Source organism: Gorilla gorilla, chromosome 17, assembly GCF_029281585.2.
Source record: "Gorilla gorilla gorilla isolate KB3781 chromosome 17, NHGRI_mGorGor1-v2.1_pri, whole genome shotgun sequence".
NCBI lineage: Eukaryota > Metazoa > Chordata > Mammalia > Primates > Hominidae > Gorilla > Gorilla gorilla.
This window is the reverse complement of record NC_073241.2, coordinates 106,182,174-106,209,419: the sequence shown is the minus strand read 5'-3', so window position 1 is coordinate 106,209,419 and position 27,246 is coordinate 106,182,174. Positions and strand designations below refer to the sequence as shown.

General features: G+C 44.7%; 1 protein-coding gene and 1 pseudogene across 5 annotated transcripts in view; one reads left to right on the top strand and one right to left on the bottom strand.

Annotated features, from left to right (window-relative positions):
• Positions 1 to 25,602, bottom strand: part of ZNF236 (zinc finger protein 236) — a 147,868-nt gene extending 122,266 nt beyond the window's left edge. For 3 of the 5 annotated variants that reach the window (XM_019014241.4, XM_055368266.2, XM_055368267.2), the window contains exon 1: positions 25,298 to 25,602. In XM_019014241.4, coding sequence (XP_018869786.3) covers positions 25,298 to 25,352 — 55 coding nt within the window. In that variant the 5' untranslated portion in view covers positions 25,353 to 25,602. Of the gene's footprint in view, positions 1 to 23,561; positions 25,166 to 25,297 lie in introns of those variants that run through there. The other 2 variants (XM_063699320.1, XM_019014242.4) reach the window with 2 other exon arrangements.
• LOC101136847 (large ribosomal subunit protein uL24-like) lies at positions 12,695 to 13,154 on the top strand (annotated as a pseudogene).
• Positions 25,603 to 27,246: the final 1,644 nt, after the last annotated feature.

Sequence of the window (27,246 nt, the reverse complement as noted above, 5' to 3'; positions counted from 1 at the left end):
CAGGCGCAGGGGCTCACGCCTGTAGTCCCAGCACTTTGGGAGGCGGGAGGCCAAGGTGGGTGGATCACGAAGTCAGGAGATCAAGACCATCCTGGCTAACACGGTGAAACCCTGTCTCTACTAAAAACACACAGAAAAAATCAGCCGGGCGTGGTGGTGGGCGCCTGTAGTCCCAGCTACTCGGGAGGCTGAGGCAGGAGAAAGGCGTGAACCTGGGAGGCCAAGCTTGCAGTGAGCTGAGATCGCGCCACTGCACTCCAGCCTGGGTGACAGAGCGAGACTCTGCCTCAAAAAAAAATTAATAAATAAAAATAAATAAAATAAAATAAAATGATTGTTGGGACCCTAGCAATTGATATACAATTCCCTTGGAAAACTGTGTAGTATGGTAAGAAATAGCTTCGAGGTTAGGAAGAGACAAATAAAATGTCTGTTGAAAATTGGGTTTTCAGAACACAGTTACAAGTGTTTTAACCTAAAGCCTGAGTACATTAATAAAAGAGCTCAACTTAATTTCTGAAATGCAAAATTAAAAAGCTATCTCAGGATGATAAAACAATTTTCACAGCCTCTATGTTGAAACTACTTAATATGTTGCCCCAAAATGAGAAGGAATTAACTGAAATTGATAGATAAAACCCTAGGAGATATGGACTATACATCTAAAATTGAAAAATGATGTCGAGGCCGGGCACAGTGGCTCATGCCTGTAATTCCAACACTCTGGGAGCCCAAGGTGGGTGGATCACCAGAGGTCAGGAGTTTGAGACCAGCCTGGCCAACATAGTGATACCCCCTCTGCAAAAAATACAAAAATTAGCTGGGCTTGATGGCGCACGCCTGTAATCCCAGCTACAAGGGAGGCTGAGGCAGGAGAATCGCTTGAACCCAGGAGGCAGAGGTTGCAGTGAGCCGAGATTGCACCACTGCACTTCAGCCTGGGCAACAGAGGGAGGCTGGGTCTCAAAAAAAAAAAAAAGAAAAGAAAAATGTTGTTGCTTTACTTATGAATTAAGAATTTTCCAGAAAAAGAGTTATCTTAAGAAGCAAGACTCTGCACGTTAACAAACTCAAAAAATAATAATTATTTCGGTAAGTCTCTTCTTCCAAACAGTGATATAACACAGAATTAATTTGGTTCAGACACAAACTTAAAACAATAATTCAAATTAAAGTATGACTGGAAAATTGTTTAAAAACAACAACATGGTTTAGTTTCCACACTGAGCATAATTTTGAAACCCAATGGCGGTCTAGACTCTTGCTCTACCTAGGGGCACACCTTTGTACAGGGAGCCAGTTCCCTTCGCTCTGCGGAAGCACCTTCCACCCTGACACCTTCCTGCCAGGACGTGGTGGCCTCCACTGTCCCCACTTCGCTTGCTTTCCTTCTGCTCAAAGTCAGCCCTTTCTGGGCAGTGTCCCAGGCCTCAAATAACACCTTTGGTCCATCATGCCTTCAAGTTCATTCAAATTTCTGGTCCCCAGAGTATCTGTTGTTCAGAACGAGGTCTATCAAATTAATGCATCCTGGCTGGGCATGGTGGCTCATGCCTGTAATGCCAGCACTTTGGAAGGTGGAGGCAGAAGAACTGCTTGAGGCCAGGAGTTTGAGACCAGTCTGGGCAATATAGCAAGACTGTCTCTATTTTTTAAAAAGAGATAGTCCTTAATTAATGCATCCTTAGATAAGGGCTTTTAACTGAAAGGAGCCCCAGCCAGGCTGCAGGAGACTGTGGACCCTGCTGGAACAGCATACCCACACCTGCACATATGCACACGTCTCCACACACCTCCATTGTGCAGGGGTCTCTGCAGCCACAGAGGTCATCAAATCCATTAGGGGACCAGAGATCAAAGAAACGTGATCAAATGAATGACCGCCTCTTCATGGGATGGCCTTCTGGGGGATAGCTAATTTTTTTTTTTTTTAAGATGGAGTCTCACTCTGTTGCACAGGCTGGAGTGCAATGGCGCGATCTCCGCTCACTGCAACCTTCACCTCCCGGGTTCAAGTGATTCTCCTGCCTCAGCCTCCCAAGTAGATGGGATTACAGGTGTGCGCCACCACGCCTGGCTAATTTTTGTATTTTTAGTAGAGACGGGGTTTCACCATGTTGGTCAGGCTGGTCTCGAGCTCCTGACCTCGTGATCCACCCGCCTCTGCCTCCCAAAGTGCTGGGATTATAGGCATGAGCCACCGTGCCCAGCCCCAGCTGCATTTTTTTTAAAGACAGCTAAAAGAAGGACTTGAGGTTTTTAGCAGCAGACATTCCTAATGCCTCCCAAGTCAGAATAGGTATTCTCTGCCACTCATGCACAAACACACATACCAAAATATGCACAAAGCTGCCTGCGTTGAACTGTTATCAAATCTAAGATCTAGAACAGTACTTTTCAGCTACATGTTTCTGCCCCCTAAGAAGACAGAGAGGGTAGGTCACTGTAAGAGTTCACTATACACAGGGGGTGCATATGTAGAATTCCAAGGCAGTTTACCCACACAGCCACCTCACACATAAAAATATGACCACTGTTTGCTTTAATTATTCACCCTTTCTGCTACCAAGAACTTTAAACTATCAAAATTAAACAAAAACTGATTGCCCAATGATCAGAAAATGAGCAGCTTTGTTTGCCTTAAGTAGAGACTAGTTTCAAAATCAGTTTAAGGCTTTACATAAATATTCTAAATAGAATAATAGCAGTCTACCACCCCAAAAATAAGAAAGCCTATCTCACAGTTGTGCGGAATAAATAAGACAATGTTTCCTGTAGCTACTAGGACAAGGGCCTGCCAATAACTTAGGACCACGGCCATCTCTTTATTCAATGCCCTACCCATCACTCCATAATCCTGCTATTCCATGACTGTATTCAGGCCTGGTCTGTCATGACTTGGCACCAGATAAGCTATCTTAAAAATTGCTCTTCTTCCCCGATCAGGCCCAGCAATCAGGCTAACCAGCTAAATCTTAATGGCAAAGGTCTTTTATTCCCCACCTAGAGACCCTACATTGATTTATACGAAATGTCTACTGGATGCCGAGTTCCAACAAAACTTATTGCATTTATAGCATTCCATGGATTTAACTCAAATTGGCCTCTTATGACAAACTCTTAAGCACTGTGCATTTAAAATCTGTTACATCTTAATGATATATTTCATATTAAAATGAGAGATATAACAGTTTCAGTTTCTGAGTACTTTCTAAAATAACTGACCTAACCCCCAAGCTTTTTATGTTTTTGTTTTTACATTTTGAATAAAAATCGTTCTAACATATGGTTGATCCTCCTCACTCTGCTGTCAGTGTGCACCACCCTCAGAACCCTACTCCGTCACCCCCTATTCCTCTAAGACAACAGCCCCCTGGCCAGGCACCCACACTGCTCCCACCCTCTCATCCTGAGACCAGATGCTGTCGTCACAAGTATGCCTGGAACACCTGACAGGCATCAGGCCACTCCAAATTGCTACCGCTTTAGGTCATCTCTACCACCCTTTCTCTACTTTTCCTTTTTTTTTTTTTTTGAGATGGAGTCTCACTCTGTCACTCAGGCTAGAGTTCACTGGTGTGATCTCCACTCACTGCAACCTCCACCTCCCAGATTCAAGCAATTCTCCTGCATCAGTCTCTAGAGTAGCTGGGATTACAGGTATGTGCCACCATGCCTGGCTAATTTTTGCATTTTTCATAGAGACAGGGTTTCGCCACATTGGTTAGGCTGGTCTCGAACTCCTGACGCCGCCTTGGCCTCCCAAAGTGCTGGGATTACAGGCGTGAGACACTGCACCCGGCCTCTTCTTTAATTTAAAACTCCCTTCTACCTTCTTCCTTGTGCTCGTATTACAGGCGTGAACCACTGCGCCCAGCCTCTTCTTTACTTTTATTTAAAACTCCCTTCTACCTTCTTCCCTGTGTTGGGATTACAGGCGTGAGCCACTGCGCCCGGCCTCTTCTTTACTTCTTTTTTTTTTTTTTTTTTTTTTTTTTTTTTGAGACGGAGTCTCCCTCTGTAGCCCAGGCTGGAGTGCAGTGGTGCAATCTTGGCTCACTGCAACCTCCACTTCCCAGGTTCAAGTGATTCTCCTGCCTCAGCCTCCTGAGTAGCTGGGACTACAGGCGCACGCCACCACGCCGGGCTAATTTTTGTATTTTTAGTAGAGATGGGTTTCACTGTGTTAGTCAGGATGGTCTCGAACTCCTGACCTCGTGATCCGCCCACCTCTGCCTCCCAAAGTGCTGGGATTACAGGCGTGAGCCACTGTGCCCGGCCTCTTCTTTTATTTAAAACTCCCTTCTACTTTTTTCCCTGTTTCTACCGCTCCTGCCACATTTGTCAGCGTTCAGGTTTTAACACAGCTGGACTTTATCAGGTGAAACTCTGAAGTGTCTGGATCCTGGAGCCCTTTTTGCTTCACAAAGCCTGGCATGTAATGTGTACCTAACAAATACACATTAAATATTTGGAAATAGATAGGCCCTAATAGCTTTTTTTTTTTTTTAACCTCTTCCCAGTTGTCTGAAGCTCCCAAAACCAGTTTATCTGATTCCCACCTTTCAGCCTCACCGGCTCATGCCCTCCACCTCAAAACTGCCTACGTTAGATTTAATCTTTTTCCAGCTTGTTAAGTACCCTTTGACTATTCTTATTTTATACACACATACCTGGGCCATGTGGTTGTTCCCAGGAGCCGGCTGAAATAAGTCTGCATTATTTTCTTTGCAGAGTCCCTCAGAAAGCCAAATGCTCGGACTGGGTAACAGCACCAGCCACAGGCACCTGCTTTCTTCCAAGAAGGAGCTCTCACCTGTCACTCAAAAGCACCTGCACTGAGAAGTTGGGAGAGCCAGAGAAGACTCCTGCCCTTTCTGAATTTTACCAATTATCTATTCAAATGTATTTACTCATAAGTGGGTACTCAAATGGAAATGAAATGTAACTCATATGGAAAATTCATCCCTAACCTGTATTCAACAGGAAAAGTAATATGTTCTGAATGGTATGGCTTTTTTTTTTTTTTTTTTTTGAGACAGAGTTTCACTCTTGTTGCCCAGGCTGGAGTGCAATGGCGCGATCTCTGCTCACCACAACCTCCGCCTCCCGGGTTCAAGCGATTCTCCTGCCTCAGCCTCCCAAGTAGCTGGGATTACAGGCATGCGCCACCACACCCAGCTAATTTTGTATTTTTAGTAGACATGGGGTTTCTCCATGTTGGTCAGACTGGTCTTGAACTCCCTACCTCAGCTGAGCTGCCCACCTTGGCCTCCCAAAGTGCTGGGATTACAGGTGTCAGCCATCGCACCAGGCTATGGTATCACTTCTTAAAAAAAAAAAAAAAAAAAAAAGTTGAGGGGGGTGGAGCAGAGATACACCATGCATTTGCTTGTATATTCAAAAAATGTTCCTGTAAAACCACAGAAAAAAAGTAGCACTGGTTCCCTGTGAAAAAGGCAACTATCTGACTGGAAATGGGGGCTGGTAAAGGAGAGGTACATAATTATCACGGGTGAAGGTTGAATGGTGATAACGTATTAACAAAAAAGAATTAAACATAAAATAAATAATCTTTATGCGGGGTGGGGGAAAGGCCAGTCATATTATCAATGCCCTTGTGGATAAGAAAACTAACATCCAGAGAAATTAAGCCACTTAGTAAAAATCACATAATTAAACCAGTGGCATAGCTAGTAATAATTTTCAATTAATAATCCAGGATACTCTCCTAATTAATTTTGCTTCCACTCCTCTTAAGATAATGGCTTCTGAGATAAGACCCCAGTTGCTGGGCCAGGCACGGTGGCTCATGCCTGTAATCCCAGCACTTTGGGAGGCCGAGGCAGGCAGATCACCTGAGGTCAAGGGTTTCAGACCAACCTGGCCAACATGGCAAAACCCTGTCTCTACTAAAAATAAAAAAAAAAAATCAGCCTGGCGTGGTGGCCCGTGCCTGTAATACTAGCTACTCAGGAGGCTGAGGCAGAAGAATGGCTTGAACCTGGGAGGTAGAGGTTGCAGTGAGCCGAGATCGCGCCATTGAACTCCAGCCTGGATGACAAGACTGAAACTCCAACTCAGGCAAAAAAAAAAAAAAAAAAAAACGCAGTTGCTACTTTCAGCCTAGTGTAAAAACAACAGACAAATTTGGATTTTATCAACAACAATGTATACTAATATGTAAGCCTAAGACTGTTGATTCAATTAGGAGCCAAGCCAAAGTACCCAATTATCAAAGGCATGAGTAGTTCCAATGAAACAATTATATTCCAAAACTTTGGTATTTGCCATAATAAATGTAGGAAATAAACTGTGACATGATAAATATCTGTTCAGAAACTCATTAAATGGTCCTTAATAGTGTCGGTTCGCTCATATTCTTACAGCAGACTGTTTTCCAAGAACAGATTCACCTGGCCGGGCGCGGAGGCTCACGCCTGTAATCCAACACTTTGGGAGGCCGAGGCAGGTGGATCATCTGAGGTCAGGGGTTCAAGACCAGCCTGACCAACATGGTGAAACCTTGTCTCTACTAAAAATACAAAAACGACGCCGGGTGCGGTGGTTCACGCCTGCAATCCCAGCACTTTGGGAGGCCGAGGTGGGTGGATCACGAGGTCAGGAGTTAGAGACCAGCCTGACCAACATGGTGAAACCTTGCCTCTACTAAAAATATAAAACTTAGCCGGGTGTGGTGGCATGTGCCTGTAATCCCAGCTACTCAGGAGGCTGAGGCAGGAGAATCGCTTGAACCCGGGAGGTGGAGGTTGCAGTGAGGTGAGATCGCACCACTGCACTCCAGCCTGGGCATGGTGGTGCGTGCCTGTAATCCCAGCTACTTGGGAGGCTGAGGCAGAAGAATCGCTTTAACCCGGGAGGTGGAGGTTGCAGTGAGCCAAGATCACGTCACTGCACTCCAGCCTGAGTGACAGAGCAAGACTCCGTCTCAAAAAAAAAAAAAAAAAAGTTCACCTTTACCCAGGTGTTCTTTCAATGCTAATTTTGTCAGTATCTGTATGTATTCGTGTAAACTCTTTCTTTTCATGCTTAATGTTATTAACGTCTCCCTCTTTTTCTCTTTTTTTTAAGACAGAGTTTCACTCTTGTTGCCCAGGCTGGAGTGCAATGGCACAATCTCAGCTCACTGCAACCTCCACCTCCTGGGTTCAAGCGATTCTCCTGCCTCAGCCTTCTGAGAAGCTGAGATTATAGGCATGTGCCACCACGCCTGGCTAATTTTGTATTTAGTAGAGACGGGGTTTCACCATGTTGGTCAGGCTGGTCTCTAACTCCCAACCTCAGGTGATTCACCCGCCTCGGCCTCCCAAAGTGCTGGGATCACAGGCGTGAGCCACCGCACCCGGCCGGTCTCCCTCATTTTTTAAAGAAACATCAACCCCCTTTGAAATACTTGCTTTACTACCTGTAAATTTGTATTCCTAAAAAAAGACTGTAAACTTGGGTAAATGTATATTCATGCACTACACACACATTACCCAAATTTAAAAAAACCACAGCATATTAAATTATAAGAAAATAACACCTCAAGTGTCTATAGCCTTACCTTTAACCAGAACTCTAAGAATTCTAGGCTCAGGATCTGAAAGTAACAGGGCCTTTCTGAAAATGATCCAGCAGCATATTGCAAAGTAGAGTGATTCCGTTGACAGTGCAAAAAACTAATTTTCTATATATAGCATAATTTCTTGTTTTGTTTGCTGCCATTATTCTGTTTTCACCTCTACAAACATACAATTTGTGTGAACATCAAAACAACACACGTATTAACTTTTAGATAAATAGAGCTAAAGAGTGCCACAGAGAACTGTGGAGAGCCCATTCTGAGATTCTGTCCCCATGTTCAATAAAACATGCATCTTGAAAGGTGGATATCTGTATATCAAAATACGGATACACAGCAGAGACTGGGAAGACACTGATAAATACAGCACTTGGAGTCAGACGACTTGAGGGTGAGTCTCATTCCTGCCAAGTTATGAGCTGTGAGTCTCCAGCAAGCCAAATAAACTCTCTCAGCCTGATTCTTCACCCAAAGATAAAGATAATGATTTCTGTCCTACCTACTCACAGGGTTGTTAAGATCCAAGTTATATAATAAATATGAAATAACTTTTAAAATACTTTTTAAGATGCACACCCATCAGATGGCTACAACTAAAAAGACAGACAATACCACAGATTGATGAGGAAATGAAGTAACTGGAAATCTCACATATTGCCAGAGGGCATGAAAATTGCTATAGCCACTCTTGAAAGCTATTTAGCAGCATCAACTAAAGCTAAATACATGCATAACTTATAATACAGCAGTTCCACTCCTAGGTACATCTCCAACAGAAATATGTACGTATGTGCACCAAAACGCCATGTTTAAAACATTCACAGTAGCACAATTTACAACAGCAGCAACAAAAAACAACACAGATGCCCTCCAACAACAGAAGGGGCAAATATGTTGGAGGAGATTTTATGATGGAATACTATCAAACAGTGAGAATGAGCAAACTTCTGCTCTACATAAAAACACGGACAAATCTCACATTTTTACCAAAAGAAGCCAGACGTAAGAAAACAATCTGTATGGTTTCATTTTATTTAAAAAGTTCAACAAATAGGCAAAACTAACCTATGTTGTTAGAAATCAGCAAAGTGGCTAGTCGCAACAAGGAGGGTCCTTACTGGGATGGAGCACAGTGAAGATTTCTTAGCGTGCCACTTAATGTCTTCTTTCTTAATCTAGGTGCTGACTACATAAGTGAGCTCTCTTTGTGAAAAATTCACTGAGCCAACCACAATTTCTGTTCTTCTCTGTGTGTTATATATCAATATAGTTTACTCAAAAGTAAAGTGCTATAATACATAACTTTCTTTTCTCTTCCTGTCTTTTCCTCTAGATTGGGGGTCAAGTAACTGTGGCCTAGCCTTTTTTGGTACACAAAGGTTTGCTGAAACTCAGGCATATAGCAGATCTGAGTAGTCACGACAGAGGCCGTACAACCTACAAAGCCTAAAACATTTACCACCTGACCCTTGACATAAGGAATACTTGCCAACTCCTGCACTAAACTGTAAACTATGACTCCATCTGGAATCACAGCCATCACGACTGCAATCCCTGAAATTTCCACGACTTTCCACAGGTCACAGCACTCCTCCCACCACAGTGAAGTCTCTGAGAGATAAAGGCATTAAAGGTTTACATGCACTATGCATTATTTTCTACAGTAAAAAGCTCTAATGTTTACTTAACCATAATCTCCCTAAAGCTGATAAGGCCCTTTGTCTTAGTCATGGGATAGAAAGACTGGTTGTTCTCCTAAATAATAACTTTATGAAAATTAACACAATAAAGACAGTTGTCTCTTTCCGACTTCTGTGCCCAAGATCAATGTACTTCACTCCATATGTTTTAACCCCTCCACTGAATGTTCTCTGCCAAGCATTTTCAAGCTGATAAATGTGATGATGAGTATTTGAGCCTAGTTTGCTGTCCAACGATGCAAAAGTATGTATTTCCTAAAAATGTGCAATGTCTTCTAAATATGACATGTACCACCAACAATTTGTGAGGTGACGTTAAGTGATACACAAATAACTAATTCTAATGGCTATCTATCCATTTTAATGTGTCTTGACATAAAGTATCATTGACACATCAAAACAGTATGATATTGGCAAAAGGACAGAGACACTAGTGAGAGTTCAGAAGTAAACACATATATTTATCATCCATTGATTTTTAACAAGAATGCCAGTACCATTCAATGAGGCAATAAACAGTTCTGGCTGAAGTGGATATACACAGGTTAAAAACTGAATTCAAAGCCAGGCGCGGTGGCTCACGCCTGTAATCCCAGCACTTTGGGAGGCTAGGCGGGCGTACTGACTGACATTAGGAGTTCGAGACCAGCCTGGCCAACATGGTGAAACCCTGTCTCTACTAAAATAACAAAAAATTAGCCAGGCGTGGTGGCACACGCTTTTAATCCCAGCTACTCAGAAATCTGAGGCAGGAGAATTGCTTGAACCTGGGTGGCAGAGGTTGCGGTGAGCCAAGATTCCGCCACTGCACTCCAGCCTGGGCAACAAGAGTGAAACTCTGTCTCAAAAAAAAAAAGAAAGAAAAAGAAAAAGAAAAAAAGGAATTCAGACCTTCACTTCCTACCATATACAAAAATTAAATCAGATCAAAGACTTCAATTTAACAACTAAAACTATAAATCTCCTAGAAGAAAAACATAAGGGACAAGCTTCGTGACTACGGATTTGGCAACAGTGTCTTAAATTTGACACGAAAAGCTACAAATAACCAGGAGGAAACAAACACAAATTGCACTCTATTAAAATTTAAAACTTTTGTGAAGGCTGGGCATAGCAGCACATGCCTGTAATTCCAGCACTTTGGGAGGCTGGGGTGGGGCGGGGGGCGGATCACTTGAGGCCAGGAGTTCGAGACCAGCCTGGCCAACATGGCAAAACCCCATCTCTACTAAAAATACAAAAATTAGCCGGGGTGGTGGCACACGCTTGCAATCCCAGCTACTCCAGAGGCTGAGGCACAAGAATTGCTTGAACCTGGAAGTCAAAGGTTGCAGTGAGCCAAGACTGCACCACTGCACTCCAGCCTGGGCATCAGAGCAAGACTGTGTCTCAAAAAAACAAATAAATAGGCCAGGCGTGGTGGCTCACGCCTGTAATCCCCGCACTTTGGGAGGCCAAGGCGGATGGATCAAGAGGTCAGGAGATCAAGACTATCCTGGCTAACACGGTGAAACCCCGCCTCTACTAAAAATACAAAAAATTAGCCAGGCGTGGTGGTGGGCACCTGTAGCTCCAGCTACTCTGGAGGCTGAGGCAGGAGAATGGCATGAACCCGGGAAGCAGAGCTTGCAGTGAGCCGAGATCGCACCACTGCACTCTAGCCTGGGCGACAGAGCAAAACTCTGTCTCAAAAAATAATAATAATAATAAATAAATAAATGAAAATAAAACCTTTGTGAATCAAAGGGCACTATCAAGAAGGAGAAAAGGGCCAGGCATGGTAGCTCACACCTGCAGTCCCAGCTACTTGGGATGCTAAGGCAGGAGGATAATTTGAGGCCAGGAGTTTAAGGGCAACATAGCAAGATCCTGTCTTTAAAAAATAAAACATAAAAATTTAGCCAGGCATGGTGGTGGGCACCTGTAGTCCCAGCTACTTGGGAGACGGAGGCAGGAGAATCACTTGCGCCCAGGGGTTTGGGGCTGCAGTGAGCTATGCTCGCACCACTGCACTCCAGCCTGGGCAACTGAAAGAGTGAGACACTGCCTCAAAGAAAAAAAAAATTATAAAGACTGTATAGGCCAGGCGTGGTGGCTCACACCTGCAATCTCAGCACTTTGGGAGGCCGAGGTGGGCAGATCACGAGGTCAGAAGTTCAAGACCAGCCTGGCCAACATGGTGAAACCCTGTCTCTACTAAAAATACAAAAATTAGCTGGGCGTGGTGGTGGGCGCCTGTAATCCCAGCTACTTGGGAGGCTGAGGCAGGAGAATCGCTTGAACCCAGGAGGCGGAGGTTGCAGTGGGCCAAGATTGTGCCAATGCACTCCAGTCTAGGCAACAGAGCAAGACTTAATCTCAAAAAAAAAAAAAGAATGTATAAATAGCAGGCTAATGGATGGAGAGGTATAAATGACATTTAAAAATACTTTATTGAGCCAAAAGAAGGCAAGAAAGAAAGGGGAATATAAAATGATGAATCAAGTAGAAAACTATGTCTCAAAACGGCCTTAAATGTACTTAAAATCAGCATATCAATTAAAGACAAAGATCATCAGGCCATACTTAGAAAAGTTAACTATAGGCTGCTTGCAAGAGATATAACTTACATATAAGGATAGAAAGACAAAGTAAAAGAATTGAGAAATAAATACTATAGAACACTAACCAAAGCAGTCATGGTCCAGGTGTACCAACATCAAACAAAGGAGGCTTTAAGGCAAAAGTCATTACTAGATATAAAGTATGACTTATTTCATAATGATAAAAGAGTTACTATACCAGGAAAATATAAGATCTTTCAATTTGTATGGTTAAAAATGTAGCTCAAAATATAAAGATTGACAGAATATAAGAATAGACAAATTCACAATCACAGGAGAATTTAATATTTAATACACTTTTCTGAGTAACTGACAGAAAAAAATAGATATATGTTCTTTTCAAGTGCACATGGAACATTTACCAAATATAACCACATAACATGAAAAGACCCAAGAAGTTTTCAAATAATTAAATAATTCAAGGTAAGTTCTCTGACAACAATCCAAGTAAACTAGAAATCAGTAACAATGAAGGTAATTTCAAAATTTGGCCACATCTTTTGCAATAACTTATGAGAACTCACAATAGAAATCAGAAAATAATCTTGAACTTGGTGAAGACAAGAATAAACCATATCAAAATTTTGTGGATACAGTTAAAACTGTAGAATTGCCAATAGCCTTAATACCTACAACCTTAAATGTAGATATCAGAAAGTAAGAAAGGCTGAAAATTAGTTCAGTATCCATATCAAGAAGCTGAGAAAAAATAAATAAATAAAATAAAATGTAGGTACAGAACCGGAAGCGGCGTATATGTAGTTCTCTTCCCTTTTGCGACCATCAGTGAAGCGGGAGCAGCCCAAATGAAGTTCAATCCCTTTGTGACTTCTGACCAAAGTAACAACCACAAAAGGCATTTCAATGCACCTTCCCACATTCGCTGGAAGATTTTGTCTTCCCTTCTTTCCAAAGAGCTAAGAGACAAGTACAATGTTCGATCCATGCCCATCCGAAAGGATGATGTTCAGGTTGTACGAGGACACTATAAAGGTCAGCAAACTGGCAAAGTAGTCCGGGTTTACAGGAAGAAATATGTCCTCTACATTGAACGGGTGCAACGGGAAAAGGATAATGGCACAACTGTGCATACAGGCATTCACCCCAGCTGTGCATACAGGCATTCACCCCAGCAAGGTGGTTATCACTAGGCTAAAACTGGACAAAGACTGCAAAAAGATCCTTGAACGGAAAGCCAAATCTCGCCAAGTAGAAAAGTAAAAGGGCAAATATAAGGAAGAAACAATTGAGTAGATGCAGAAATAAAGTAATCTTATATACAAGCTTTCATTAAAACTTGAAATGAAAAAAAAAAAAACCCTAAGGAAAGTAGAAGCAGGAAAATGATAAAGAGAAGAAACTAGTGGCATATAAAACAAACATCTATAAATTGAATTGAAAGTCCAAACTTGGATCTTTGAGAAGATTGTTAAAATTCATAAACCCTGCCATGACTAAGAAAAAAATAAGAAAAAGCACAATCTCCACCATCAGGGAAGAGAGAAGGGCCATCACTACAGAGCCTGCAGTCATAAAAAGATAATAAGAGATACTTATGAATAATGTTCTGTTAATAAATTTTAAAATATTAGATGTTTCTTACAAACAAAACTTACCAAAACTGACACAAAGTAAAATTTTAAACTTCAGTTGTCTTATATATACTAAAGAAATTGAATCTGCAATTTAAAATTTTCCCCAAAAGGCCTAGGCATGGTGGCTCATGCCTGTAATCCCAGCAGTTTGGGAGGCCGAGGTGAGAGGACTGCCTGAACCTAGGAGTTCAAGACAAGCCTGGACAACATGACAAGACCTCATGTCTATTTTTAAAATTATTTTAAAAATTAAAAATATAAAATTTCCCCAAAGAAATCTCAAAGCCCAGATGATTCTAACAGAGAATTCTACCACAGATTTAAAAACCATATAATGTCAACCTTATTATAAACTCTTACAGAGAAAAGAAAATAAAGGAAGACTTCCCAACCTATTTTATGAAGCCAGCAAAATACTAGTATCAAAACTTGAGAATGGCAATATAAAAAAATAAAATTGTAGTCCAATGTGGCTCATAAACACAGATATAAAAAGCATAAAGTATGTACAAATCAAATCCAGATATACAAAAAAGAATAACATCACAACAAGTTTGCTTGTATCCCAGGGATACAAGTTTGGCTTACCATCAGAAAAATCAATGTTTTTCACCCTATTAACAAAATATAAAAGAAAAATCACATGATCACCACAAAAAATACAAAGTAAACATGATAAAATTCAAGACCCATTCATGATAAAAAACACTTAGCAAAATAGAAATAAAACTTATGTAATCTTATAATATCTACCTCCACCCCTCAAAAGAAACCCACAACAAGCACCCTAGTTAACAATATAATTTTCCTCCTGCAGTTGGGAACAAGTCAAGAATGTCCCTTATTCACCGCATTTATTCACCGTTATAGAAGAGATCCTAGCCAGTACAATGAGCTAGAAAAAATAGTAACGAAAGTGATAAAGATTGGAAATGAAGAAATAAACCTGTTGATATTTACAAATATGATTATAGAGAAAATTCCAAAAGAATCTACAGCTAAACTATTACAAATAATAAATATGTAAAAGACTTTGGATACAATACCCATTTTTAAAAACCAATTGTATTTCTATAAACAAGCAACATATAGAAAATGAAATTTTTAAAATACCATCAACAATAGTTTCAGGAAATATCAAATATCTAGGAGTAAATTTAACAATATTTGTATAAGTCCTATATCTTGAAGTCCCAAAACATTACCGAGAGATGATAACGAGGAAAGAAATGACAGGAGAGATCATGTTTAGATTCAAAGACTCAAGATTGTAAAGACATTAGTTCCACCCACATTATCTATAGAGTCAATATAATTTGATCAAGATCCCAGCAAGTTTTTTTATGAAAACTTATATGCTGATTCAAAAATCTACATGAAATTGAAAAGTACCAACAATTGTCAAGATGATCGCAAAAATTAAAAACTAAATGGAGGACTTATATTTCCCATACCAGATACCAAGACTCAGAATAGCATAATTAAGACAGCGTGAAACTGACTAGCCAGGAACAAAAAAAAAAAAAAAAAAAAACAGTGGAAAAGAGTAAGTACAGAACAATTCTTCACCTGATTTGCAACCATGTAAAAAAAAGACAAAAATGGTATTTCCAACAAATACTACAGATTAATTGGATATCTATATGTGTAAAAAAAAAAAAAATCCTGACCTTTCCCTCTTCAAATCACATTCAGATGAAGTGTCAATCTAAAGGTGAGACGTACAGCTGGGCACAGCAGCTCACACCTGTAATTCCAGCACTTTGGGAGGCCAAGGTGGGCGGACCACCTGAGGCGAGGAGTTGGAGGCCAGCCTGGCCAACATGGTGAAACCCCATCCCTACTGAAAATACAAAAAATTAGCCAAGTGCGGTGGTGCGCACCTGTAATCTGAGCTACTCAGGAGGCTGAGGTACAAGAATCGCTTGAACCCAGGAAGCAGAGGTTGCAGTGAGCCAAGATCACACTACTGCACTTGAGCCTGGGTGACAGAGCGAGACCCTGTCTCAAAAAAATAAAATAAAGATGTAAAACAATAAAGCCTCTAGATGAAAACATAGGAAAATATTACTCATTTTCAAATATTATTTAAATAGATCTGAAAAGTACTAAAGGACTGACAAATTGTTATTAAGAACTTGTTTAATTGATTAGAAGGTATCTTTAAAAGAGTGAATAGGAGACTATAAAAAACTCATCCAGGAAACCATCATTCTCAGTAAACTATCGCAAGAACAAAAAACCAAACACCGCATATTCTCACTCATAGGTGGGAATTGAACAATGAGATCACATGGACACAGGAAGGGGAATATCACACTCTGGGGACTGTTGTGGGGTGGGGGGAGGGGGGAGGAATAGCATTGGGAGATATACCTAATGCTAGATGACGAGTTAGTGGGTGCAGCGCACCAGCATGGCACATGTATACGTATATAACTAACCTGCACAATGTGCACATGTACCCTAAAACTTAAAGTATAATTAAAAAAAAAATAAAAATTAAAAAAAAAAAAAACTCATCCAGAGTATATAAAGACCTCCTATAAATCAGTAATAAAACGGCATACAGCCCTTCACCAAAGAAGATACACAGATGGCAAATAAGCCTATGAGAAGATGCGCAACATCGTATGTTAAAAATTAAACATATGATGGAAATTGCAAATTAAAATGAGATATCCAGTACACTCCTAACAGAATGGCTAAAATCCAAAAAACTAATTAATCCCAAATGCTGGTTAGGATGTACAACAGAAACTCTCATTCATTCCTGGTGAGAATACAAAATGGTACAACCACTTTGGAAAACAGCTTCGCAGCCTGTTAGAAAAAACTAAACATAGTTTTCCCATACAACCCAGCAGTCACAGTCCCCGAGATTTACCCCCAATGACTTGAGAACTTACGTCCAACACAAACCTGCACACAAATATTTATAGCAACTTTACTCATATTGCTAAAAACTGGAAGCAACCAAGATGTCCTTCAAAATGTAAATAGATAAATGTGGTACATCCATACAGTAGAATATTATTCAGCAACAAAATGAAATACCTATCAAGCCTTGAAAAGACATGGAGGAACGCATGTCTTACTCAAAGCCAATCTGAAAGGTTGCATACTGAATGCTTCCAACTATGTGACATTCTGGGGAAGGCAAAACTATAAGGACAATAAAAACTAAGTGACAATCTGGGGAAGGCAAAACTATAAGGACAATAAAAATATCAGTGCTTGCCATTGGTCAGGGAAGGGATGGATGAACAGGCGGAGGAAAGGGCAGTGAAACTATTCTGTATGACACTATACGGCAAATATGCATTTGTCCAACCCATGGGATACACAACACAGAAAATATATCCTAATGCGAATGATGGGCTTTAGTTAATAACAATGTATCAACATTGGCTAAATTTACTACACCAATGCAAGATGTTACCAATAGGAGAAACTGTGAGGAGAGACAGAAGGTGTCTCCATACTATCTGCTCCATATTATCTGCTCAATTTTGGGTAAGCATGAAACTCCTCTAGAAAACAAAGTATTAATTTTAATATATGTCCCAGTAGAAAAACAGGCCAAGTCTTCAACAGGAGCTTAGCAAAAGAGAACAAATGGCTGACAAACATAAAAACTGTATTAGCATAGAACTCAAAATAAAAATCAAAATGAGATACCACTATACATACCAAAACAGCTAAACAATAAAGGGACAGGCCCATCTTGTCCAATCCACAGTCCACATGCAGCCCAGGACAGCTTTGAATACGGCCCAACACAAATTCGTAAACTTGCCTAAAACATGATGAGACTTTTTTTGAGATTTTTTTTTTTTTAACTCCACCAGCTATCATTAGTGTTAGCGTATTTTATGTATGGCCCAAGACAGTTCTTCCAATGTGGCCCAGGGAAGCTGAAAGATTGAATCTCCGGGGAGAGGCAATACTAAGTGCTACCGAGCCTGCGGAACAAATGCACGCTCATCCCCTGCTGGTAGGAGAGGAAGCCGGGACTGTCACTGGGAGACTGGCTGGCTGTATCCACTATGGGCCATAAATACATAAAAGTTCGTAGCAACACTTATTCAAAAGAGCCAAAAACTGGAAATAACCCAAATATCAAGAGAAGAGTAATTTATGGTAGGTTCATATAATGTAATACTATATACTTATCAAAATAAACACAGTTCTGCTGCATAGCAACAGGAAAAATCTCATAAAAATAAATACTGAATGAATCAAGCCAGAAAAAAATACGGGTTCATACTATAAATTCAATTTAGTTCAAAAACAGGTAAAGCTGGCCAGGCACCGTGGCTCACACCTGTAATCCCAGCACTTTGGGAGGCCGAGGTGGGTGGATCACAAGGTCAGGAGATCAAGACCAGCCTGGCCAACATGGTGAACCCCCATCTCTACTAACACACAAAAAATGAGCCAGGCGTGGTGGCGCGTGCCTGTAATCCCAGCTACTCAGGTGGCTGAGGCAGGATAATCACTTGAACCCGGGAGACGGAGGTTGCAGTGAGTGGAGATCGCACCACTGAACTCCAGCCTGGCAACAGGGCGAGACTCCATCTCAAAAAAGAAAAAACAAAACAAAAACAGGTAAAGCTAACATGTCGTATCAGAAGCCAGGACAGTGCGGGGAGGGCCTGTGACTGCGAGGGGCACGAACACACTGGATGCTGGCTTGACAGGAAAACTCATGAAGCTCCTCACCTAAAACCTGTGCGCTTTTCTAGGCAGATGTTTTTTGTGATTAAAATAGTTACTTAAACCTAACAACAAAGAGGTTTCAAATAAATATACACATTTCTGGCTTCTCTTAGCAATCATAAACTGGCTGGGTGCCATGGCTCATGCCTGTAATCCCAACACTTTGGGAGGCTAAGGCAGGGGATAGCTTGAGTCCAGGAAGCTGAGACCAGCTTGAGTAACATGGCGAAACCCCATCTCTACAAAAAATACAAAAATTAGCCGGGCGTAGTAGCACGAGGGTGTAGTGCCAGCTACTCAGGAGGCCGAAGTGAGAGGATGGCTTGAGTCCGGGAGGCAGAGATTACAGTGAGCCGAGATCATGGCACTGCACTCCAGCCTGGGCGACAGAGCGAGACTCCGTCCAAAAAAAAAAAAAAAACCTCCCCCAGGAGATTCCATAATGCGTGAGTTGCCAAGGGTGGGAGCCACGCTCCAGGCCTTGCCATGATACTTCATGTGAAGAAAAGTTCTATGACAAAACATAGCTTGAAAAACACTGCTACTTTCTTGAAAGCAGAGACGCACTGTCTCTGTACACACAGACAACATAAAGGCGTGAAATATAAAAAGCATTCCAAAAGTGTGGAATTGACTTTATCTAATAAGGAATTACGGTTTACACTATAGCTTTTCCCAAGCTCGTTTTGCACGAAAGACCAAGGTTTTAAACCCATGTGATGTCACTACTTAATGCCAGGATTATAAAATCTTTAGAGGTTATCTAATCACACTTCCTTCAAAATACTAAATACTCCACGGTGGCTCACACATGTAATCCTAACACTGGGAGGCCAAGGGGGGCAGATTGCCTGAGCTCAGGAGTTCAAGACCAGCCTGGGCAACATGGTGAAACCCCGTCTCTACTAAAATACAAAAAATTAGCTGGGCATGGTGGCGTGTGCCTGTGGTCTCAGCAACTCAGGAGGCTGAGACTGGAGAATTGTTTGAACCCAGAAGGCAGAAGTTGCAGTGAGCCCAGATCACGCCACTGCACACCAGCCTGGGCAACAGAGCGAGACTCCGTCTCCAAAATAAATAAACACATACTCCAAATTTTGGCCTACCTAAAAAGTTCAATTATGGAGAGTGGAGGGTTTCATCCTTGGATAGACACCTGATATTGTTAGAAAGTTACTGTTTTAAGCAGAAGCTGTCTCCCTGAAGCAAGTAAGAACTGCACTGTTACCAGACCCTGAGGGGATTACAGCTCTGGCTGCCTCCTGCCGCTTCAAAAGATAAAGTCTGGCAGGCGCAGGGGCTCACGCCTGTAATCCCAGCATTTTGGGAGGCCAAGGCAGGTGGATCACCTGAGGTCAGAAGTTCAAGAACAGCCTGGCCAACATGGCAAAACCCCATCCCTACTAAAAATACAAAAAATTAGCCAGGCGTGGTGGCATGCACCTGTAATCCCACCTACCCAGGAGGCTGAGGTGGGAGAATCACCTGAACCTGGGAGGCGGAGGTTGCAGTGAGCCAAGATCATGCCACTGCACTCCAGCCTGGGCGACAGAACGAGACCTTGTCTCAAAAAAAAAAAAAAAAAAAAAAAAGTGAAGCCCTACTACCCCTAGCTTACGCTGGTGGTGCCTCCCCTTGCGCTCTTGAATTCATCCAAGAAAACTGAAAATTCCTGAACTGGTAACCTAATGAGGAAAAGACTTGTTTATCCATTGGGCTCATGGTCTGCCTGTCTCCGTTCTCTGGAAATGAACTAAGTATTACAAATATCCCTCCAAAAGGAAAAAGAAACAGCAGGAGGCCAACTAAAGGGGCAAGCTAAAAAGAAAAATTTTGCACTATTCCATTGGAGAAAACAGATGGAAATCATACAAGATTCCAAAATGTGGTTTCCCTCAAGGTCACATTATTGCTAAAATAATTATGATAAAGAAAAAAAGCATATCTCACTCATCCTTCTATCCCCAGGATAGTGCCAGGGACACATCAAGTGCTGAATGAATGCTGCCCCATCGATGCCTGTGAGACTCACTTTTCACGTCCTGACTACTTCAACAAATATTCTTTCAGTGGGCCTCGTCTTACTCATTTCTTTAGGCTTGAATTTTAACATCATTTTCTCCAGGAAGCCTAGACTTCAAGTGCCCAATCTGTCACCATGAACACTTTCTACCATTATAAGGATACCTAGAGATCATGTCTCTTGTTCAGCTTTGTATTCTAGACCCTAGCACAGGGCTCACCTATCACAGGAAGTGCTCTAAAAATAGTTGTTCAGCCAGGCGCCGTGGCTCATACCTGTAATCTCAGCACTTTGGGAGGCCACGTGGGGGGGATCACGAGGTCAGGAGTTCAAGACCATCCTAGCTAACAGGGTGAAACCCCATCTCTACTAAAAATACAAAAAGATTAGCCGGGCATGGTGGCATGCGCCTGTAGTCCCATCTACTCGGGAGGCTGAGGCAGGAGAATCACTTGAACCCAGGAGGCAGAGGTTGCAGTGAGCCGAGATCAAGCCACTGCACTCCAGCCTGGGCAAAAAGGGCAAAACTCCGTCTCAACAACAGGCCGGGCACTGTGGCTCACGCCTATAATCCCAGCACTTTGGGAGGCTGAGGTGGGAGGATCACCTGAGGTCAGGAGTTCGAGACTAGCCTGACCAACATGGAGAAACCCCATCTCTACTAAAAATACAAAATTAGCTGGGCATAGTGGCGCATGCCTGTAATGCCAGCTACTCAGGAGGCTGAGGCAGGAGAATCGCTTGAACCCAGGAGATGGAGGTTGTGGTGAGCCAAGATCGTGCCATTGCACTGTAGCCTGGGCAACGAGCAAAACTCTGTCGCAAAAAAAACAAAAACAAAAACAAAAAAATAGTTGTTGAATACAGGAATTAGTGCACATGAAGGGTTTTATATTTATCAAGGCAGAACACTAAAATGGTTTTTTTTTTTTTTTTTTTTTTTTTGAGACTGAGTCTCCCTCTGTCACCCAGGCTGGAGTGCAGTGGCGCGACCTCAGCTCACTGCAACCTCTACCTCCTGGGCTCAAGCGATTCTCATGCCTCAGCACTCCCAAGTAGCTGCGACTACAGGCGCCAGCCACCATGCCTGGCTAATTTTGGTATTTTTTTTTTTTAGTACGGATGGGGTTTCACCATGTGGGCCAGGCTGGTCTCAAACTCCTGGCCTCAAGTGATCTGCCCACCTCAGCCTCCCAAAGAGCTGGGATTACAGGTGTGAGCCACCATGACAGGCCTAAAACGCATGCTTTGGACACAAATGGAGATCCAGTTCCCAACTGCCACTCACTAACTGTGTGGACTTTCCAAATCAGGTTTCCAGGCCGGTCGCAGTGGCTCACGCCTATAATCCCAGCACTTTGGGAGGCCGAGGCGGGCGGATCATTTGAGGTCAGGAGTTTGAGACCAGCCTGATCAACATGGTGAAACCCCGTCTCTACTAAAAATACAAAAAAAAAAAAAAAAAATAGCCAGCCATGGTGGCTCACGCCTGTAATACCAGTTACTCGGGCGGCTGAGGCAGGAGAATTGCTTGAACCCGGGAGGTGGAGGTTGCAGTGAGCCAAGATCGCACCACTGCACTCCAGCCTGGGCAATAGAGACTCCAACTCAAAAAGAAAAAAAAATCAGGTATCCGCTCTGAGCTTCATTCCCCTATCTGTAAAAATCCCTACATCCCTTGCAGAGTTTTCTTAGGAATAAAATTCATAATAGGGCAACAAAGAAAATAAAACCACTTCACTTACGAGAAATGTGATTAACACAGTAAGTGATAGAGCAATGTCCCTCATTTTGGTTTCAGGACCCCTTGATGCATTCTTAAATGCAGCCCTCAGCTGGAAGCAGTGGCTCATGCCTGTAATCCCAAAACTCTGGGAGACTGAGGTGGGAGAATCACTTGAGCCCAGGAGTTCAAGACCAGCCTGGGCAACATTGTGAGACCCCATCTCTATTTAAAACAAAAAAAAAAAAAAAAGAGGCCCTAGAAGCCTTCTAGTTTATGTAAGTTATATCTATTGATGTTTGTCCTATTAGAAATTAAAACTAAGCAATTTTAAAAATATTTACTTATTTAAAATGTCTACATGTTAACATAATTATTTTTATGAAAAATGTCTTCCCCAAAAATAGTAAGAATGGTTTTCATTTTTACAAATCTTTGTAATGTCTCGATTAATAGAAGACAGTTGGATTGTCGTATCTATTCTGCATTTTCTCTGGTGCAACCTGTTCTTTTAGACTGTGATACATGAAGGTAATGCAGCCTCACTCTTAGGCACCACCACCACCACCTAGATTCGTGCTAAGATGTCAGCAGTTGTGCCAAAAATTGCTTTTGTACAATTAGTGCAAAAATTAACAGAGTGAAAAAGCCTGACAGTCTTAGTCTATGACATTTACCTTACAGAAGCCTGAAAACATCTCAGGGAACCCCCAGGGGTCCAGGAACCACAGTTTGAGAACCACTTTGCTACAGGAGGACTGGTGTTCAGAAGGGAAAGGTAACTTTTAAGCAGGTTTGAGGAAGGCCTCTCTGAAGACGCTAAATCACTTGGAGCCACAAGACTAGCAAAAAGTGCTTCTCAGACTAGGAAATGGCAAACGCCCTAAGACAAAAACTAATGTGGCATCAAGGAACACAAAAGACTGCAAGCCAGAGCAAGGAAAGACAGAAGAGCCAGACAAGGCCCGATCAGCAGGATCCTGGAGGAGTGGGTTTCTGTTAAAGGGATGAGGAAGCCAATGCACGCTTTTAATCAGGGTGTAGCCATCTGATTTACGTTTAACAAGATCATCCACGCTGACAAGTGACAGATTTATTTACAGGAGCCCAGGACTAGCAGGGCCCAGGAAGAGGGCTCCTGCAGCTCTCCAGTCTGGAGAGGGAGGCTGGGTGAGAGGGTATCTCTGGAGATGGAAAGAGGAGGGCCCACTGGAAATACATTCCCGAGGTAGAAGCTGCAACACTAAATTAGGAAGTGTGTTGGGGGATAAAAGAAATAGAATAATTCTTGAGGCCTGAGGGTGAAACACCAGGTGGACAGGGATACCATCGGTGAGATGGGGATACTGGGGGAATGGGTGCCCCGCCTGTGTCCGTGGAAATTTTACATTCTTTCTCTATCCTAAGCCTTCTTCCAAGTAACTGAGACACTGCACCTTACATTATTTTTGGCAGATGGCATATTAACAAAACAATTAAACTAACGAAATAAGGTCAAGGCCAAAACTCAAAAGCGGGAGAGGCAACAAAGACTTCCTTAAAGGCCAGACACCATCAACCATTAATCAAAATTCTGAGCACTGCTGTTATCCAACTACAAATCTGCATACCTGGGTCATGGTGCAGCCAACATCTCTCCAGCAGCCCACAAAGGCCCATGAGGTGTGCGAACGCTCGCTGAAACGCCTGTTGGTCACCAACGTTTCCGTAATGTGCATGTGTGTTAACTCTACCAAGTGCAATCACAAGAATTCCTGGTTTGGTGTGGCCTATGAGTAAGTTTACATTGATTCCTACCCATTATCTCTTTCTTCCTAAACACAAAACTAACACAATCCTTTGTAGTTTCCAGGCCCGACCTTTCTCTGGGGCACCTGTGTTGTTTGGTCACAAGCTCTTTAATGAGCCTCAGTTTACTCATCCCCAAGAAAAGGGGAACACTTGAGTCACTAAGCTAAACAGTTAAATAAAAATCAATGGCAGTCAAGGTATAACCCACCGACTCCCATAGGGAGTCCTAGGCGCCTACTCCCCCTTAGAGCCCCTTCAAAACCCTTTCCAAACGCGGAGCGCTGCTCCAGTTTGCACGGGTGACCAGGACCAGGGACCAGGCCTGCAGGGGGAGACTCGCGTCCAAGGCCGCACGGGACCCACGGCGCCCGCGAGAAAAAGCGCGGCGCCCCCTACCCCACTGCCCTCGACCTGGGAACCGCGGCACCGGCGAGTGCGCCCCGTTCCCCCTGCGCAGGAAAGTCCGTTCCTCAAGCTCCGGGCTGGGGCTTTGGAAAGCAAGTCAATTCCTGACTGGTGGAAGGGCCAAGGTCTGGGGGTGCCCGGTTGTGTGTCTGCCTGCTTTTAAATTCTGGGCCTTTCTCCTTCCTTGGAAAACAAAATCTGAGTTATTTCATGACTTTAGCAAAGTACCATGGAGAATAAATTACTGGGGAAAACACTTCCTGACGCCTACTGTGTGCACGATCTAGCACTCCCCACATAACACTGATGCCTACTGTATGCACGACCCACAGCGCTCTCCAGAAGCTCCAGGTTCAAGCTACCTGGATCACAATGGCGCCTACTGTTTGCACGACCCACAGCGCTCTCCAGATGCCCAGGGTTCCAGCCCCCCGGATCACAATGGCGCCTACTGTATGCACTACCCACAGCGTCTGCAGAGGCTCAGGGTTCAAGTTCCCGGATCACAATGGCGCCTACTGTATGCGCGCCCCAGATAACACTGGAGCACACTGTGTGCACGACCCTGCGCCTCCCGGACAACGCTGGCGCCTACTGTGTGCACGACCCCGCGCTCCACGGCCTCCCTGTGGGCCGAGCCCAACGTCCCCGGGGCAGCCGGCGCCGCGCAGGGTCGGGGGGGTGCGCCGTCCGGGAGGAGCCCGGGGCGCGGTATCCGCAGGCCCGGGCTCTGGCCAGGCCGCCTCCCCAGCGCGCCCCGCGGCCCTCCGGCCCCAGGACGGAACACGGGGCGGCCACTTTCCCTCAAGTTCAGCGCGGGCCGCGGCAGGGCCAGCGGGGGCAGGGCGCGCGCAGGAGGCGGCCGCCTGCTCCCTCACCCGCCTCCCGCCTCCTGCCTCCCGCCTCAGCCGCCGCCCGGCCCAGGAAAGTAGGCCCAGCGCGCGGAGGGGCCGGGCGGCGACTCGCCCGTATCATTCCGCCCGCGCTGCGGCCCGCGCGGCCAGTCGGCGGCGGCGGCGGCCCGGGTCTGCGCGGCCCCCGCCCCCGCCCCGCCGCTCCCGGCGCCCCCCGCGCCGCATCCGGGGACTGGCAGGGCGCGGGCCCCGCACCGGCCGCCGGCGGGGCGCGAGGGCGCGGCCGCAGGCCTTACCGGAGTCGCCGCGCGCCTTGCTCTCCCTGGGCTTCGGGGGGCGGCCCCGCGGCATCGTCGGCGGCCCGGCTCGCACCCACACCCACTCACACTCACACTCACACTCACACGCGGCGGCGGGGGCGCGCACGCGCGGGCACCGGGGCGGGGGCGCGCCCAGCCGGCGCTAGAGGCGGGCGGAGCTGCCCGGCGGCGGGCGGCCCGGTCCGAGCGCCGCCGGGCTCACGGGGGAAAGGCGCCCGAATGCGCGCACCGGAGCGCTCGAACCGCGCCGGCCTTGGCGGGTTCCATGGCCCGCGGGCCGCGGTGGGGGCGTTGGGCGCGGGCGCGGTGGGGGCGGGGGCGGCGGCGGGGCGCATGCGCGGCGCCGCGGGGCCTTAGCGGACGGAGGGGAGCGCGGGGGTCATCGGGCCGGGCCGGCAGCCCTAGAGCTCGGCCTGGCGGGGACCCTGGGCCAGCCCCGCGTCTCCGTGGCCCGGGCGCCTCGTGCATGTCCGCGAGCTCGCGTGCGCGGGTCACTTCGGACCGCGGCATGGCTTGGAGGGCGGCCCTACTCGCGCCGCCCTAGTGCTGCGAAGGGCCTCGGAGCCCAAACCCGGAACCGCCATCTGGGACTGGGAAGACGACATGGCCAGAAGTCGGTAATGTTCCTTTCCCTGGGGGCAGTGCATTAAAATGGACCATTTCACGTGTGCTGGTCTTGTGTGTTGTTGCCTGCGCTAACTTACACGAAATGGCAACAGGAACAGGCAGCGCAGCACCCGAGCGCCGGGTGGAGAGGCCGGCCGAGCCCGGGGAAAGCGACCTTACTCTGTCACCTGGGCTGGAGTGCAGTGGCGCAAATTAAAGTGTGCAGTTTGATGCGTCTTGACACATGTATACACTGTGAAACCATCATCACAATCAACAGTGAATATGTTCCTCCCGTCTCTCTGTAACCCTTTCCTCTCTCCCTCCTTCCCTCCTCCCCCTCCCACCCGTCTGCTTTTTGTCACTATAGTTTGAATTTCCTAGAGTTTTAAAATATCTTTTTATACAGACTGGGTCTCGCTTGCTCTGTCACCCAGGCGGGAGTGCAGTGACACGATCGGGACCCACTGTAGCCTCAAACTCCTGCCCTTAAGCAATCCAACTGCTTCAGCCTCCGGAGTAGCTGAGACTGCAGGTGAGGACCGCCATGTCTAGCTTTTTGTTTTTTTTAAACATATGGGGTCTCTTTGTGTTGCCCAGCCTGCTCTGGAACTCCTGGCTTCAATTGACCCTCTGCCTCAGCCTCCCAAAGTGTTGGGATTGCAGATGTGAGCCACTGTGCCCAACCTGTTTTTCTTGGTGTTTTATATAAATGGAATTGTATCGCACGTAATCTTTAGGGAAGTGGGGGCTGTTCATTGAGCATAATTATGTTGGAATTCATCTACATATTGATAAATATTTTAAGTGCTTTTTATTGCTGAGCGGTGTCTAGGAGTCATTCTTGCTTACCCTTTCCCACTGCAGCCTTCACTCAATCTCATCAAAGATCTAGCTCCAATATATAAGCCAAATCCAAGCCATTCCCACGTATATTACCCCTGAGCCATGCTCTCTCACCTAGATTACAGATACAGCCTAGTACCTGGTCATCCTCCAATCAGTTTTGTCTACAGCCATGCGAGTCTTCTTTCTATGCCTTAAATAAGAGAAATGTATTCCAGCTCTTTTGAATATTTCCAATTATGAAATGTTCCTCTTTATTTCTAATAATGCTTGCTATTGTCAACTTTGCCTCATACGTAAATAACACCACCAGCTTTCTTTCCTGTGTGTACCTTTAGAGTTAAGTGAGTTTAAGAAGTGTGTGTGTGGCCGGGCGCGGTGGCTCACGCCTGTAATGCCAGCACTTTGTGAGGCCGAGGCGGGCGGATTACGAGGTCAGGAGATTGAGACCATCCTGGCTAACACGGTGAAAC